This window comes from Suncus etruscus, chromosome 9 (assembly GCF_024139225.1).
Source record: "Suncus etruscus isolate mSunEtr1 chromosome 9, mSunEtr1.pri.cur, whole genome shotgun sequence".
NCBI lineage: Eukaryota > Metazoa > Chordata > Mammalia > Eulipotyphla > Soricidae > Suncus > Suncus etruscus.
The window spans coordinates 115,592,195-115,609,978 of NC_064856.1; the positions used below are offsets into that span (position 1 = coordinate 115,592,195).

At 48.5% G+C, this 17,784-nt stretch overlaps 1 protein-coding gene across 1 annotated transcript; it reads left to right on the forward strand.

Annotated features, from left to right (window-relative positions):
* The first annotated feature begins 10,940 nt into the window (after positions 1-10,940).
* Positions 10,941-11,529, forward strand: LOC126018857 (ubiquitin-conjugating enzyme E2 variant 2-like). The gene has a single exon (XM_049780951.1). The coding sequence runs from the start codon at positions 10,950-10,952 to the stop codon at positions 11,382-11,384; it is 435 nt and encodes a 144-aa protein (XP_049636908.1). The 5' UTR covers positions 10,941-10,949; the 3' UTR covers positions 11,385-11,529.
* The last annotated feature ends 6,255 nt before the right edge of the window (positions 11,530-17,784 follow it).

Consider the following 17,784-nt stretch of genomic DNA (forward strand, 5'->3'; position numbering starts at 1 on the left):
GGGGACCCTCGCTGCTGGAGGCATAGACCCAACCCTCCCTCCCCAGACTGTGGGGTTGGCAGAGGGGTAGGGGAGTCAGTGTGTGGTTTCCAGGGCACTCTGTCCTCTAGTACCTCTGGAAGAACATGGGGGCCTAGGGCAGGGGCTGATCAAGGGTACTTGTAACCTCGGGACCCCCTTCCCCGACGCTGAGGGCCTGCTGGGTGCTCCTCCCCCTGCGGAATTGCTGGAATAAAGGAAATGTGGTGCTGACTTCTAGGTCGTCTGGGTCAACCTCAACCGAGGGAGGCTGGGCAAAGGTCAGGCCGGTGTGCTAGCTCACTCCCTCAGAGAAGTTCTCTAATCTTCCTGCAATGAGGGGCATGAGGAGGAGGAGGAAAAGGAAGAGAAGGAGTGTTACACCTGGCTTGACTTGTCGGGGGTTCCTGGGCTGACCCTGCTCAGCAGCACCTCGTAGTGACTGGTCCCGGTCCCTGCGTCGCCAAACTATGAACGACAGATGGAGGCATCCTCAGGCTACCTACCTTCATGTAGGATGAGCCACGAAGAGGATCTTGAACAGTTCACATGCCAATGGTGCCGCCTGAGTGCCACTTCCTATGCAGTGGGCAGTCTGCAGCAAGTTCAGCTGGGTTGATTCATATAGATCTTACAAACCTATACCAGGTCAGTACTATAAGCACCAGCATGACCACTGCAGCAGTACTGGCATCAACTTCTTCCCAGGAAAAAAATGGCATATACAAGAAGGAAGGGCTAAATATAATATGAACAGACATTACGTATAATACGGACAAACATTAAACATAGAGGTGGCCACCACACACACACACACACTCACGCATAGATGGACAAAAGGATCGATTCATAGAAAAACTGACTCAAGTAGAATGAGTCAAAGTGCTTCAAAATATAAAGTCGGAGGGGCAGAGAGATAGCATGGAGGTAAAGCGTTTATTTACCTTGCATGCATGAGGTTGGTGGTTCAAATCTCGGCATCCCATATGATCCCCCGAGCCTGCCAGGAGCGATTTCTAAGTAACCCCTGAGTGCTGCCAGTGTGACCTCCCTCCCAAAAAAATTTTATATATAAAGCTGGCATGTCAGGTGAAAAGGATTTCTACTTCCTTGGAGTAATCAAGATTGATGAAAGGGAGCTTTGCTGGAAAAAGGCCTAATGGTTTAGATCATTCTTTTTAGAACATTCTATTTTTTTGGGGGGGCACACCTGTTTGACAATACTCAGGGGTTACTCCTGGCTATGCACTCAGAAATCGCCCCTGGCTTGGGGGGACCATATGGGACGCCGGGGGATCGAACCGCGGTCCATCCTACGCTAGTGCTTGCAAGGCAGACACCTTACCTCTAGCGCCACTTTCCCGGCCCCCAAAGAACATTCTTAAAACAATCATAATCTTTAAGACTAGAATACTAAGTGAGATGATGATGAGCACTGCAAAAGAGTCTGTGGCATTCAGATGTCTTATCCAAGGATCTCTGTGGAGAGGGATATTGTTATAGATCAAAGTCTGCTTGTTGTCCCACCATGACCTTCCAGGTGGGGGCGCTGTTGAGAGCAGGATAAAGAGTGGGGGAGCGAGGTGCTGGGAGTCAGTTGGAGCAGTTTACTGGCTGGCTCGAAGCTTTTTGGAGCTGGTGGTAGGCTGAGAGGGACTCTACATCCGAGCTGGTGGCTCCTTTTTGACGTTGCTCTCTGTGTGGATTATTTGCCGTGAATTTATATCACCAAGATCTTTGTCCCCTTCAAGGGCATAGGGGAATGAAAATCAATCTCCTATTCTGGGAGCTCTATGAGGAACAATAGCAGGCTATTAGAAGATATAGGCAGATAAAAGCAAATAAAAATGAATGATTTAAAATATTTGTGAAGGCATCACAATGAGCAACAGAAATTATCACTGTAATGTGAATCTAGGGTATCCAAATTATATCTCCATGGATCACTATTAACAGAAGCATTAAGATGATTATAAATATAAAAGAGTAGAAAGTAAGACACTGAAACATTCTATGGGGCCAGAGAGTTAGCACACAGTAGGGCATTTACCTTGTATGTAGCTTATCCAGAACAAACTGTGGTTCGAATCCTGGTATCCCATACAGTGCCCCATGCCTGCCAGGGAATATTTCCGAGCTCAGAGCCAGGCATAACCCCTGAGCACTGCTGAGTGTGAACCAAAAACCAAAAAAAAAAAAAAAAAAAAAAAAAAAAGACACTGAAACATTCTGGGCCACACCCGGCGGTGCTCAGGGGTTACTCCTGGCTGTCTGCTCAGAAATAGCTCCTGGCAGGCTAAATACATGGGAAACAGAAAGGGGCTTTTTCCCGCTAGGCTTGCAGTTCCACTTGTGTGGAGCGACTGGCTTGTGGGAGAACAGCTGTGTGGTGTGAGCTTCTTGCCTCTTATAACCTTCATATGTGTGTGGATTATTTACTACAGAGTCGTACATCTGGAACAGTAGTATCTCCTCTCCACTCCGGAGAGGGATATGGGATTTCCATTTCCCTTATGGGAGCTGTGGAACAACCAAACCCTACACCAACAATGTGGATTTACAGCAGTGCTTCTCAATTATTTTCTGTCATGCCCCCCTAGGAAGAAGAAAACACTTTCTGCACCCCCACACGACTGTAAATAGTATCTTTATTTAAAAAAAACTTTAACCTGAAAAACAAAAATATATAAAATAATTTGAGCTGATTTTTTTTTTTTTTTTTTTTTTTTTTTGGTTTTTGGGCCACACCCGGTGACGCTCAGGGGTTACTCCTGGCTATGCGCTCAGAAGTCGCTCCTGGCTTGGGGGACCATATGGGACGCCGGGGGATCGAACCGCGGTCCGTCTCCTAGGCTAGCGCAGGTAAGGCAGGCACTTTACCTCCAGCGCCACCGCCCGGCTGAGCTGATTTTTTAATCAGAGGTGATGTCTGGATTAATGGCTCCATGGGCACATCTTGCAATGTAGAGATTTTCGAAGCGGGGTTTGAAGCAGAACACAGCGACTCTCAGCTCCAGAGACATACAGAGACATAAACACGGGGCTTAGCTTGTTATGACAGTGTTTGTCGAGGTCAAACGCGCCCCCCTTTATGGAGCCTCGCGCCCCCCCTAGGGGGTGTGCCCCACTATTTGAGAACCACTGACTTACAGGCACACATTATATACACAGACACACATTATACATGAACAAATGCACACACAGACACACATTCACACAACTGTCCATGGATTCAGGACAAAGCCCTGTGGCCAGGAAGATAGCTCTGCCAGTCAGCGAGCATGGACCTGGCACCAATGTCCTGAGCATGGGCATAGCAGACAAGCAGATAAACAATGCTTTCAGTAGCAGTGCTCACTGCCCCAGCCCAGGTCGGAGGTCCCACACACCTAGAGAGTCATGGTGGCGGCCATGTCCCAGGGAAAGTGCAGCTTCTGAGGTACGTTTGTCCCTTAACTCATCCTGTTTTTATTGTACACGTTTTCTGGTGGTGGCAGCAGCCACCAAGTGTTTTGAGCCACTTACTATGAGACAAAAAGAGACACAGAAGAAGAAAGAGAGAGCCCTGCCCTACCCTCGGTACCTACCTGCTTGGTTTGAAGTCCTGAAGAACCAGGGTGGCCAGCTGGACTGTCTGCCTGCCCCAAAGAGGCTCCAGAAGTCCATGGAAGTCCAGCAGGGTCAGAGATGAACCCACATATGACCACCTCCACCTTCCAGCTCATGCTGCTATGAGGGGTACAAAGGACACTGCTTACCCTCCTTTGGGGCTCACGGTCCTGACGTGAAGGTCTGGTAGACCCCAAGTCAGCTCCAGCTGCCTAAGGCTTCATGAGCAGCAAAGTCCTAGGACACTAGGCGGGAAGGGTCTGGAGGAAAGTTCAAGGAACCTGAAGAGTTGGCTCTCACCTGTCCACCCCTGGTGGCACCTGAACCCCCAGCTACTGGTTCCCAGACCTGCTTCCTGGCAGAGGGACTAGAGAGCAGAGAGATACAACCCTCACCTGAGGGGCATCACAGTGGTGGTATACATGAGGGTGGTTGTCCAGAGCAGGGAGATGAAGGTCAGAAGGCCCCAGATGAATGTCCGTTTCTATTTGGAGGAAAAGGTGACAGGTGTCAGGTCTGACCCCCCAAGACTGGATAACAGTGGTGTTCCAAAGCCCAGGTCACAGATGTGTGTCTCAGGGACCCCCAATTTCTCTCCCCACCTGGAAACCAGGTCCTGGGGCCTGAACTGGATGAAGTGGTCACTCTGAATTGCACAGCCTGGCAGGCCCATGGGCCCCACTGCCCCCAGCCTTCGATCCAGTGGCTGAAGGACAGGAAGCCGCTGGGAAATGGGAGTCACTCCAGCCTCCACAAGGACAGCTGCCCAACTAGATGTTCCAGGTCAGCAGTTATTTCTGCCCATGACCTGTGTGAGTCCCAAGCACACTCTCTAGCCTCAAAACAACCTGGACACTTGAGATTGGGGGCCACTCATGGACAGCTGTCTTCAGACTGCCCTGAACTTGGCGCCTGCAGCATCAGAGGGCCTGAGGGGGGCATTGAGCACTGGACCAGTGGGACTAGCAGTCCCCAATGCAGTTCCAAGGGTGGGGATTCTCCCCAATTATCTGTGCTCTCCTGGCTCTGTCCATTTCCCTGCAGCCTCCTAGTTGTGTCCCAGAAGGCAGGTTTCAGGATGCCCATGGAGGCTCTTCCGCCCAGCTGAGAAGGGCCTGGTCTCCCCAGGCTCAATGCCAACTTGTCTGAGGTGTTTACAAGCAGCATCCTGGGGTTCAACCTGACCAGTGCTGAGTGTGAGGTAAATGGAGGCTTTTGCTATAGTTTCCATTTGTATCTGTGTTCTCTCTGCCTGCCTTCTGTTAGGTTCTCAATAAATGAGAGGCAGAAAGGCTGAGGAGAGGGCTATCACCTTGGCTTGTGGTTCCATGTTGTGGAGTGATGGGCTTGTAGGTCAACAGCTAATTTGAGAGTTTTCTTGCCTGCTTAAACCTTCATATCTGTGTATGTTTATTGTGGAGTACTACAACCAGACCAACACCTTCTGTCCTCCCTGGGTAGGAGGCATGGGATTTGGCTTCCTTCCTTGGGGATAGTGGAACAACCAATCTGTCTCATTATAGCACATCTTCAATTCCCCCCCCCCCTACAAAATAGCAGGTGCTACTATGGTCACTGTTTTGGGCCCCCTTGTAATCGTCCACAATTTTTTCTTTTATATCCAGCATGACAAAGGGGTATCCAGGTTCAACTGTCATTACAGTGGGGTTACCCAAGGGGTGTGTCCAATTCCAATTGCCATACATCGATACTCACCCCTGAACTTGTCCCTGAACTGACACATTTCTGAACCAGTCCATGACCCTTCTCTACCCTTCAAAGCATTGGCCTTTCAGCTCTGTCTTTTCCAAACCACAACCCATTGAGTTCACTCATTCTACCCGTGAGCTAGTGTTTTGTTGTTTAGGTTGACTCTATGCTTGTTTTGAGGTGGCATACCCAAAGGTCTTGGAGTTACCACAGTGTCAAGGACCAAACCTGGGGTCAGCACATGCTAGATATGCTGATGGCTTCTAGGTGCCACTAAAGGCACCTGGCTGGAGTTTTGTGGTGCTTGTCTAGTTTCTGGACATGGAAGGCTGGACAATGTGGTCTGAGGGTATGAGATAGAGCACTATAAAGGAGCCTTCTTCCTCTTGTGGAAAGCTGAGGGGTTCTAGCAAAACCCACTTTCCAAACATGCCTGTCCCTTGAGATGTGGGGGAAGCACACACCTCCCCCATTGTCTCTGTCCCATGACAGGGACAGGAGCACTAGGGGGGAAACCCATGGTCTCAGGGACTCTGTAAGGGTGAGGCCTGGAGGGACAGGCCCTAGGCTCCAGCCCACGTCTCCCTCATGTTTCATGAGCAATTATTTTTTAATAATTGGAAAAAATAAAACACTAATAAAACACTCTTATTTGAAAATAAAACTCTCTATACATTCATTCTGGTTTATTTCTTGGAAAAAAATCACAAGGTGACATCAATTCTTCTAATAGCCTACTCATGTGCATGTCAAAGCCGCTGCCTTTTCATCAAAAAAAAAAAAAAAAAAAAGCACTACATTGGGGCCACACCTGGAGGCACTCAGGGGTTACTTCTGGCTCTGAGCTCAGAAATCACTCCTGGCAAACTCAGGGAACCATATGTGATGCCAGGGATTGAACCCAGGTCAGCCCCGGGTTGACCGCATGCAAGGCAAATGCTCTACTACTGTGTTTTCTCTCTAGCCCCCAAAGGAAGAAAGTTGTAAAAATTCACATACACCTACCACATGCTGCCCACTGGGCATCTGCATCTCAGAGCCAAACGGGGCCCTGCTGCTCTCCTGAGACCCACACATGCTCAGAGAGCCCTGAGGAGCGCTGCTGCTTTTCCATCCAAACCTGTTTTCACCCACCCACATATGCAGGTTTCTCCCCCTCAGAACTGTTGATACAACATAAAAAAAATAAAGCTGAGTGTAAAGGATGGGCTTCTTCTTCCTCTTAGGTGGAGAAATTATACACAAAAGAAAAGAAGGAAAACATGAGAGAGAGCACAGTCTTCCTCAGTGAGGAGGAGAGAGAAAAGAAATGTCGCAGGAGAGAGGATACAGGCTTTCCCAGAAATGAGAGGAGAGCAAGGAAGGGCTAACTCCCAGGGCAGAGAAGCCAAGTGGGCAGGTCCAGACAGTGGGCAGGCCTGATACAAACAGACAAGCAAATGATAAGAGAGATGGTATGGTGAGTGGCAGGTGGGGCACTTGCCTTGCTCAAGGCTGACCCAGATCCAAGCCCCAGCTCCCATGTGGTCCCTTGAGCCCCTCCAAGAGCTCAGTTCTGAGCCAGTCTGAGGTGTCCCCAAAACCAAAGCAACCGCACAGAGTGGGTCCCCATGGGTGGCAGACTCTTCGTAAAAACCAAGGTCCCCTGGGTCCTCCCCAGGGTGCTTCTTGCAGGAACCTTCACTCCCTACTGGTACTTGCTGGCTCCCCAGGCTGGCCATGAGCTCACCTGGAGCCAGAGGGGGACACACAGCTCTAGCACTGGAGCCCACAGACAGCCTCCACCAGACCAGGGCCTGGGCTCCCCCACATCCAGGGGATTTCCTGAAAGCAATAGTCCCCCATGCCTTCCCCTCCCCTCAGCTAATGGGCTGCCCCAGGACAGGGGCTTTGGGGTAACTATCAGCCCTGAAGCTTCTATCTGTTTCAAGAGCCAATGAAACTCCCAAGTACACCATCCAGGGGGAACTTCATCCACAGAACATTCATTTCTTTACTGAGGGACACACCTGGCTGTCCTCAGGGCTTACTTCTGGCTCTGCTCTCAGAGTGGAAGAACCAAGATCCCTCCCCCCTAAGTCCACAACAAGGAACTCCAAAGACAAGCCCAAACCCCAGTAAAGTGTACTTTTCTACTCCTAGCTGAAGGCAGAGAGAGTTAACTCAGAAATAAAACCAAAGTTGGTGTCCTCACGGAAGCAGGAAGTAGTGGTTGAATCAGAGTAACCCTTGACAGCCAGGGTCTAAATCAAAGTAATCCTTGATAACAAGATCTAAATTAGAGTATCCCCAACAACAGAGTTTAAATCAGAATAGCCCTTTTCAACCAAGGTCTGAATCAGAGTATCCCTAGAAAACCAAGGTTGAGCCAGAAAAATCAGTGATGAATTAAGATATCTATACAATGAAAGGATTATACTGTTAGTGCTTGTCATTTCTATAAGAAACTGCTTGAAGATTTGCCTTGGGGTCCTCGCCAAGACTCTCTTAGTGGGTCTCAGTTAACCAATTAAACTCCGTTTTGCATCTTGCATCCTTGGAGGTGGTCTCTGACCCTCAGCACCAGGTGTCAACTTGAACCCTAACAAGGGGTCCATCCTGAGGGCTCAGGGGGCCACCTGAGGTGCTGGGGAGCCAACCTGAGTGAGCAGCGTACAGGGCAGTGTTCTACCTTCTGTGTTATCTCTCCAGCTACAAGCAGACCATCTTGTTTGTTTGTTTGTTTTGGGGCCACACCTAGCAGTGCTCAGGGGTTTCTCCTGACACAGCACTCAGAAATCATTCCTGGCAGGCTCAGAAGGCCATATGAGATGCCAGGGATTGAACCCAGGTCTGTCCCAGGTCGGCCGCGTGCAAGGCAAATGCCCTACTGCTGTCCTACCACTTCGGCCCCTTATGTGGAGACACTTTATGAAAAAAGAGAAAAGGGGGGCCGGAGAGATAGCATGGAGGTAAGGCGTTTGCCTTTCATGCAGGAGGTCATCGGTTCGAATCCCGGCGTCCCATATGGTCCCCCGTGCCTGCCAGGAGCAATTTCTGAGCCTGGAGCCAGGAATAATCCCTGAGCACTGCCGAGTGTAACCCAAAAACCACAAAAAAAAAAAAAAAAAAGAGAGAGAGAAAAGGAAAACATGAGAGAGAACACAGTCTTCCTCAGAGAGGAGGAGAGAGAAAGGAAATAGGAGGAGATAGGACACAAGCTTTCCCAGAAATGAGAGGAGAGAAAGGATGGGCTGACTCCCAGGGCAGAGAAGCCAAGTGGGCAGGTCCAGACAGTGGGCAGGCCTGATACAAACAGACAAGCAAATGATAAGATAGATGGTATGGTGGGTAGCAGGTGGGGCACTTGCCTTGCTCAAGGCTGACCCAGATCCAAGCCCCAGCTCCCATGTGGTCCCTTGAGCCCCTTCAAGAACTCAGTCCTGAGCCAGTCTGGGTGTGTCTGGTGTGTCCCCAAAACCAAAGCAACTGCACAGAGTGGGTCTCCGTGGGTAGCAGACTTTGTAAAAAATAAGGTCCCCTGAGTCCTCCCCAGGGTACTTCCTGCAGGAACCTTGACACCCCCCCCACTGGGATTTGTTGGCACCTCGGGCTGACCATGAGCTCACCTGGAGCCAGAGGGGGACACACAGCTCTAACACTGGCAGTCCACAGACATCCTCCTCTAGACCAGGGCCTGGGATCCCCCCCAACCAGGGGATTTCTTGAAAGCAATTCCCCCATGCCTTTCGCTTCCCTAAGCTATTGGGCAGCCTCAGGACAGGGATTTGGGGGTAACCATCAGCCCTGTAGCTTCTGTCTGTTTTGAGAGCCAATGAAACTCCCAAGTAGACCACCCAGGGGGAACTTCATCACTGATTACTCATTTCTTTACTGAGGATCACACCTGGTTGTCTTTTTTTTTTTTTTTTTTTTTTTTTTTTTTGGTTTTTGGGCCACACCCTGTGCCGCTCAGGGGTTACTCCTGGCTATGCGCTCAGAAGTTGCTCCTGGCTTCTTGGGGGACCATATGGGGCGCCGGGGGATCGAACCGAGGTCCGTCCTAGGCTAGCGCAGGCAAGGCAGGCACCTTACCTCCAGCGCCACCGCCCGGCCCCTTCACACCTGGTTGTCTTTAGGGCTTACTCCTGGTTCTGCTCTCAGGGTGTAAGAACCAAGATCCTCCCCTCTATGTCCATTTAATAAGGAACTCCAAAGTAAGACAAGCCCTAACCCTAGTAAAGTGTACTTTTCCAGTCCTAGATGAAGGCAGAGAGAGAAAGTTACCTCAGAAATAAAACCAAAGTTGGTATCCTCCAGAAATCAGGAAGTAGGGGTTGAGTGAGCTTGGAAAAGACTCCTTTAACAACCAAACTTTGAATCAGAGTAGCCCTTGACAGCCAGGGTCTAAATCAAAGTAATCCTTGATAACAAAATCTAAATTAGAGTATCCCCAACAACAGAGTTTAAATCAGAATAGCCCTTTTCAACCAAGGTCTGAATCAGAGTATCCCTAGAAAACCAAGGTTGAGCCAGAAAAATCAGTGATGAATTAAGATATCTATACAATGAAAGGATTATACTGTTAGTGCTTGTCATTTCTATAGAAACTGCTTGAAGATTTGCCTTGGGGTCCTCGCCAAGACTCTCTTAGTGGGTCTCAGTTAACCAATTAAACTCCGTTTTGCATCTTGCATCCTTGGAGGTGGTCTCTGACCCTCAGCACCAGGTGTCAACTTGAACCCTAACAAGGGGTCCATCCTGAGGGCTCAGGGGGCCACCTGAGGTGCTGGGGAGCCAACCTGAGTGAGCAGCGTACAGGGCAGTGTTCTACCTTCTGTGTTATCTCTCCAGCTACAAGCAGACCATCTTGTTTGTTTGTTTTGGGGCCACACCTAGCAGTGCTCAGGGTTTTCTCCTGACACAGCACTCAGAAATCATTCCTGGCAGGCTCAGAAGGCCATATGAGATGCCAGGGATTGAACCCAGGTCTGTCCCAGGTCGGCCGCGTGCAAGGCAAATGCCCTACTGCTGTCCTACCACTTCGGCCCCTTATGTGGAGACACTTTATGAAAAAAGAGAAAAGGAAAACATGAGAGAGAACACAGTCTTCCTCAGAGAGGAGGAGAGAGAAAAGAAATAGGAGGAGATAGGACACAGGCTTTCCCAGAAATGAGAGGAGAGAAAAAATGGGCTGACTCCCAGGGCAGAGAAACCAAGTGGGCAGGTCCAGACTAAGGCCTGATACAAACAGACAAGCAAATGATGAGAGAGATGATATCGTAGATGGGGTACTTGCCTTGCACAAGGCTGACCCAGATCCAAGCCCCAGTTCCCATGTAATCCCTTGAGCCCCTCCAGGAGCTCAGTCCTGAGCCAATCTTGTTGTGTCCCCAAAACCAAAGCAGCCACAGAGAGTGGGGTCTCTATTGCAGACTCTTTGTTAAAAACCAAGGTCTCCTGGGTCCAAAATAGGGGCCCTAGAATAAGACAATCCCAAGCCCTAATAAAGTAGTTCTTGAAACAGGTTAAAAGTTTAGACACTTTTCCACTCTAAGCTAAGGCAAAAGAAGTTAACTTATTTCCGCTCTAAGCCAAGGCAAAAAAGTTAACTCAAGGGGCTGCAGGCAAAGATGGCGGTCTCCACAGGAGTTAAGGTTCCTCGTAATTTTCGCTTGTTGGAAGAACTTGAAGAAGGACAAAAAGGAGTAGGCGATGGTACAGTTAGCTGGGGCCTTGAAGACGATGAAGATATGGCACTTACAAGGTGGACAGGCATGATTATTGGGCCACCAAGGACAAATTATGAAAACAGAATAAAAATGAAAGTAGAATGTGGACCTAAATACCCAGAAGCTCCTCCATCAGTTAGATTTGTAACCAAAATTAATATGAATGGAATAAATCATTCCAGTGGAATGGTCGATCCACGAAGCATACCAGTGTTAGCAAAATGGCAAAATTCATATAGCATTAAAGTTGTACTTCAAGAGCTAAGACGTCTAATGATGTCCAAAGAAAATATGAAGCTTCCACAGCCACCAGAAGGACAAACATACAATAATTAATTTTAATGAATCTCAAACTTGTCTTAAATCAACAACCTTCTACTCATGTTAATGTCTCGATTAAATATCACAATGCAAAATACCTACATATTAAGTAAAAGAATTCCAGCTGGCAAAACATGACCTGGACATTTATAAGGATATATATACACGGGGCCGGGCAGTGGCACTAGAGGTAAGGTGCCTGCCTTGCCTGCGCTAGCCTTGGACGGACCGAGGTTCGATCCCCCAGCATCCCATATGGTCCCCCAAGCCAGGAGCAACTTCTGAGCGCATAGCCAGGAATAACCCCTGAGCGTTACCGGGTGTGGCCCAAAAACCAAAAACCAAAACCAAAACAAAAAAAAAGAATATATATACACACACACTATGTTTTCAGGTGACAGGAGAAAAGATGCAGCACTTTTTTTTCTCTTGTTAAGGCATTGTTATTTAGGCATAAACCTGGAGTGCTCACATATAGGATTCAGGTTTTCAAGATGAAAGCATGGTGAGCAGTGTCAGATGGCTGTGGTAGCATGTATGTTTCTGAATTTATTGCTCCAGAAGTAAACCAGAAATGGCATACTTTATCCATCTTAGTGAAAGCTAAGTTTAAATTGTCTAAAGTATCAGGTAAAATGAATATTGTCACAAACTGTGTTTTAAAGCAGTGTGGGTGCTGATAAGTAGTAGTATCAAAAGTAAGTTCAGGATTGTTTTGAAATCTGTATTTATAATTATAAAAAATGTCATGGGAGGTCAATGAATTTCTGTTAAAAGCTGTTTTTGTGTTATATGTAATAGACATGGTAAATATTTGTTTACAGTCTTTGACAAACCATGCATATAAGTTTTAAGTGAAATCAACAAAAAGGAAATAGGTGATGGCAATATGATTTTGAGATTAAATTTAGTCTTGAAATGTAAATAAAATGTGGAAATATCGCCAGTAACTGTGCCATTTCTATTGATGTAGTATATGTACAGTAGTGTCCTGAGGTAGCAGAAATTAGAATTACTGTAGCTTTTCACCTCTACACACTGTTTTTGTTTGTCCTATTTTCTATGTGTAGAATTTGCAGAGTATTTCAGAGAGCAAGTGACCTAATTAATTTAATCATCTTTGGAGAAGGAAGAATCCTAGCTTTCATATTTTGATTTTGATTTCTTCAGAAATATGAAGTTGGGGCTGGAGCGATAGCACAGCAGTAGGGCATTTGCCTTGCACATGGCTTATCCAGGACAGACCTGGGTTTGATCCCTGGTGTTCCATTTGTCCCCTGAGCCAGGAGCTATTTCTGAGTGCATAGCCAGGAGTAACCCCTGAGCATCACTGGCTGTGGCCCCGCTCCAAAAAAACAACAAAAACAGAAATATGGAGTTTTTCTTTTCATTTGCTTGTTTTCATTTGGGAGCCATACCAGCAGTGCTCAGGGATTACTCCTGGCTCTGATACCCGTTAGTGCTCTGGGGACTATATGTTATGCTGGGGCTTGGACTGGGTCAACTACTTCCAAAGCAAATAAATGTGCTACCTGCTGTACTAATGCTTTGGCCCCATGAAGGTGTTTTAATTTTAGCAATTCTTAAGGAATCATAGATTACAAGTTATCTATATATAAAGTTGTATTTTTTTTCCTTTATAGCATATTTTGGGTGATTAGTTTTTTCTTTCTCCCTTTTTTAATACTAACTGGGATTAATTTTGACTACATTAATCCTTTATTTTGGCAAATAAGTAATTCTGAATTGAAAGTATATTTATATTCTCATCACCAAGTGATATGAGAATTACTCTCATTCTCTCCTCACTGCCTTGTGCTGCCTCCCCTCACGTCTCCCATTTTAAATCTCCTCTTATGAATTCACTGAAGGAAAATAAAAAATGAGGATGTAACAAAGAAATTTCTCAAATATGCCCTGGCATGTTTTTATCAAGTTCATTTAAAGTTAAAAGATTGAGCTACCGGGGCCTGAGAGATAGCTAGCATGGAGGGAAGGCGTTTGCCTTTCATGCAGAAGGACAGTGGTTCGAATCCCGGCATCCCATATGGTCCCCTGTGCCTGTCAGGGGCGATTTCTGAGCCTAGAGCCAGGAGTAACCCATGAGCGCTGCCGGGTATGACCCAAAAACCAAAACCAAAAACAAAACAAAACAAAACAAAAAAGATTGAGCTACCTTTATTTGGTTAATAACACATTAAACTCCATAACAATTTGTCTAAAAAAAAAAGTTAACTCAAAAATAAAACCTCCCAAAAAATGCATTATTTTAAGACCCTCCATATTCTATTAAAATAAAAAAACTAAATGAGTCCAAAATGTTCCACCAGATAAGACCCCCCTAACAACCAAAGTTAAGTCAAATAAGTCAAAATAAATTAAAACATTTATTTTATAAAATAATATGCTTTGTGAGCAAAATAATATAGGCCAATCAAATAATAAAAATCCATATTTTTCACTCTATAAGACGCACCTGACCATAAGCCACAATATTTATTTATTTATGTATTTATTTATTTATGTTTTTTGGGTCACACCAGGCAGCACTCAGGGGTTACTCCTGGCTCTACACTCAGAAATCGCTCCTGGCAGGCTCGGGGGACCATATGGGATGCCAGGATTCGAACCACCATCCTTCTACCTCTAAGGCAAGCACCTTACCACTGTGCTATTTCTCTGGCCCCATAAGACACAGTTTTTAGATGTTCTCCTTCCCTGCACTCAGGTTTCATCTCCCAGTGGCATTCACTTCATAAAACACACTTTGGGGGGAAGTAGGGGAGTGCATCTTATGGAACTATAAATACAGTAGGCCAATTACGTAAATGGTAAGAAAAAACACTGCTTATATTAACCAATAAAATGCTTAAGCTATTAAAGCTTATAAAGCCCTATATAAACTGCTAAAAAATTTAACTCGAGTTCTTGTCAAAACCCCCCTGGTTAAATAAAACTTGGACTTTGGCTAGTCAAATAAATTCCCTTTTGCTGGGCCCGGAGAGATAGCACAGCAGAGTTTGCCTTGCAAGCAGCCGATCCAGGACCAAAGGTGGTTTGGTTCAAATCCCGGTGTCCCATATGGTCCCCCGTGCCTGCCAGGAGCTATTTCTGAGCAGACAGCCAGGAGTAACCCCTGAGCACTGCTGGGTGTGGCCCAAACCCCCCCCACCAAAAAAAAAAAAAAGTAAAGAAAAGAAAAAGAAAAAGAAAAAGAAAAAAAATTCCCTTTTGCATCTTGCTTTATCAAAGATGTCTTTAATTCTCAGTGCCAACTCGGGTATCAACTCGAACCCTTACATCTTGACTTTCTTCCTAAGAAAAGTGGAACACATAGAGTCTCAGAACAGGGAGCAATGGAGTGTCTGAGCCCCTTCTCCTCACTGGAGGACAGAGCCTTGACCAGCCTGTAGCCCTCACTTTCCTTTTTCTACTTGCTTGAAGTGATAACTGGAGCCGGGGCAGCCATTTTGGGCCAAGGTGGTCTCCCTGGCTCCATCCCAATTCCAAGTCTCTGTGAGACAGAGCTGCACAGCCCCTTGCCGCCAGCTCCTTCCCCACCTCCCCATGCCCAATTTAGTTCTGCTCCCTGCTAGACTTGGCGAGTCTAGCACAGTCACAGAGTCCCCAGTCAAAAGTGGGGAGCACATATTGTCCCCATGGAAATCAGCGCTGACCCGTGTCAGACCCAGTTCTGGTCAGGCAGGGTTGCAAGTTGCTGCAGAAGGCTGTACCCCGCGATGTGGTCCTCCCCGCTCCCGGAGAGTGGGCGCTTCCTGTCCTGAGATTGGGTGATGCTTCCTGTGCTATGACACTGAGTGCTCCCTGACCTATGATGCATGGGTGCTCCATGTCCTGAGACACTGTTGGACTCTCAGTCTTGTGACTCTGAGTGTTCCATCTCTTGTAACAGTGCTCCCTATCCTGAGGCACGATATTGCTCCCTATTCTGAGACTCTCTGTGCTCCCTTCCTGTGACACTGGATACTCTCAGTCCTGTCACACTATGGTACTTCCTGTCCTCTGAACTGGGTGCCCCTCCTTTGGCACAGTAGTGCTCCCTCTCCTATGCCACTGTGAGTACTCTCACCCCAGTGACTCTACGATGCTCCCTCTCCTTGACACTGCAGTGCTCCCAGTCCTGTGACTCTATGGTGCTCCCTCTCCTGTGACACTGTGGGTCCTCTCAGTCCTGCAATTCTGTGGTGCTCCCTGCCCCCAGACCTCTCTGCACCCCTGCGTCCTTGTTCCTACCGGCTGTCTCCCATGGACTTAGTCAAGTCACTCTTGGTGACAGAGTCCTGGGCCGGGCCCTGTGGTCTCAGCACTCAGCAGGACTGTGTTCTCAGTCTTCATACACGCAGCTTCTCCTGCCCAGGACCTAGGACCCTAACGACAGAGGGCCTAGCTGAGGTCCCCAAAGCCCAGGCTAGGTGGGAGGGGTGTCCCGGAATCTGTCCTCCTCCCAGAGAACCTGGAGGTGAGCCCAGGGCCCCACCTGCAGAGCAGGGCTACCAGTCTTGCAGGTGAGCACCAGGTGAGGGCGGTGCCACCTGGACCCATCCCTGGGACCCGGGGCCGCCTGGCTGGCGGGAAGGTGTCCCCTGGGGGCAGGAGATGGGGCGGGGGCCAGGGCAGGGCTTCCTGCTTAAAAGCCGGGTAGGAAGCACCAATTGCACCTGCAGCCCAAGTCCACGATGTCGCTCAGCAGAACACAGGTGAGAGGAGTGGGCTGGTGTGGAGCGGGCCCAGGTGCCCACTGGGCAGGGGCTTTGTCCTCCTCCTGCCAGAGTTCCAAAGCCGGGACACTCAGGAGCAGGTGGGCTAGCGGGCAGAGGCATCCATCTCAGGGCACATGCATAGAGCCCACCATGGGACCCACACTGACAGCTGCTCATGGTCAGGGCTGAGCCCTTTGGGTACCACTGAGGGCTGCCGCCTCTGGTCTGGAACCGAGGGATGTGGGGGGGAGACAAGCTGCCCCCTCTCTAGGGCACAGGAGCAAGAGCCAGGGCCTGGGTCAGGCTGTGAGACAGGGATCATGAGAGAGAGACCATGTGAAAGTGTGTGAGAGTGAAAGTGAGAGTTTTCGAGTGAGACCATGAGAGCAAATGAGAGAGGAAGCAGAAGAGAGTGAATGAGCGAAAGAGTAGGTATGAGTATGAGAATGAGTGTGATCGAGTGTGAGACACTGAGACTGAATGAGTGAGAGTCCGTCCTTGGGAGAACTAACTACTGAGTCCTGGGTGGTGCTGAGTGCCGAGTCTCAAAGAGCATGTAACACTGAGTCCAGTCTCTATCCCTCACTTGATGTAGACAGAATAGAAAACTGCATCACTCACCCATGCCCAGGGCTGGAGTCTTTTTTTTTTTTTTTTTTTTTGGTTTTTGGGCCACACCCCTACGTTGCTCAGGGGTTCCTCCTGGCTGTCTGCTCAGAAATTGCTCCTGGCAGGCACGGGGGACCATATGGGACACCGGGATTCGAACCAACCACCTTTGGTCCTGGATCGGCTGCTTGCAAGGCAAACACCGCTATCTCTCCGGGCCCCTTTTTTTTTTTTTTTTTTTTTTTTTTTTTTGGTTTTTGGTTTTTGGGTCATACCCGGCAGCACTCAGGGTTTATTCCTGACTCTACACTCAGGAATAGCCCCTGGCAGACTTGGAGGACCATATGGGATGCCAGGATTCGAACCACAGTCCTTCTGTATGCAAGGCAAATGCCTTACCTCCTTGCCATTTCTCCCGCCCCAGGGCTGGAGTCTTAACTAAACATGGTGCCACCCCAGGGATGGGGCTGTGTCTAGGATGCCAGGCCCCCATGGGTGGAGTCTGATGTTCAGGTGCCACACCCCTAGGAGTGGAGTCTCACTTCAGGATGCTCTGCCCCAGGGTGGTCTTATTTAGGGCACCACACCTCGAAGGTGGAGTCTTGTTTCTGGATGCCCTGCCCTCGGGCGGGACTTTGTTCAGGATGCCACACCCCAGGGTGGGGTTTGTAGTGGGGTGCCACGCCCCACCCCAGGGTGGAGTTGGCAATGAGGGTGCTGCCCAGGTCTCACCCTTAAATTCAGCCCCCAAGGGGTCTAACACTCCTGCCCTCCACACAATTCTCCTGGAGCTTTTACCAATCAGGACTGTCTGGTTGGCTGGGTTGGTTCCAGCATGTGGGGATGCCCAGTGGTTCCTGGGGAGCCAGATCCCTCCACGCTGTGCCCGGGCATGTGAAGCCACAGTTGGGTATGGTCTACCCAACCCAAGTTCTGCGGAGCCCAGCACAGCCTTAGACCCAGACGTACATGCTGACAGCCCAAGTTTTTACCAGCTTTCTGCCCAGCCCTACCTGGGCCCAGAAATCGCGATAGTGACAACACACCTTCTCTTTCCACAGGAAGATGAGAGCATCCAGGTTCCG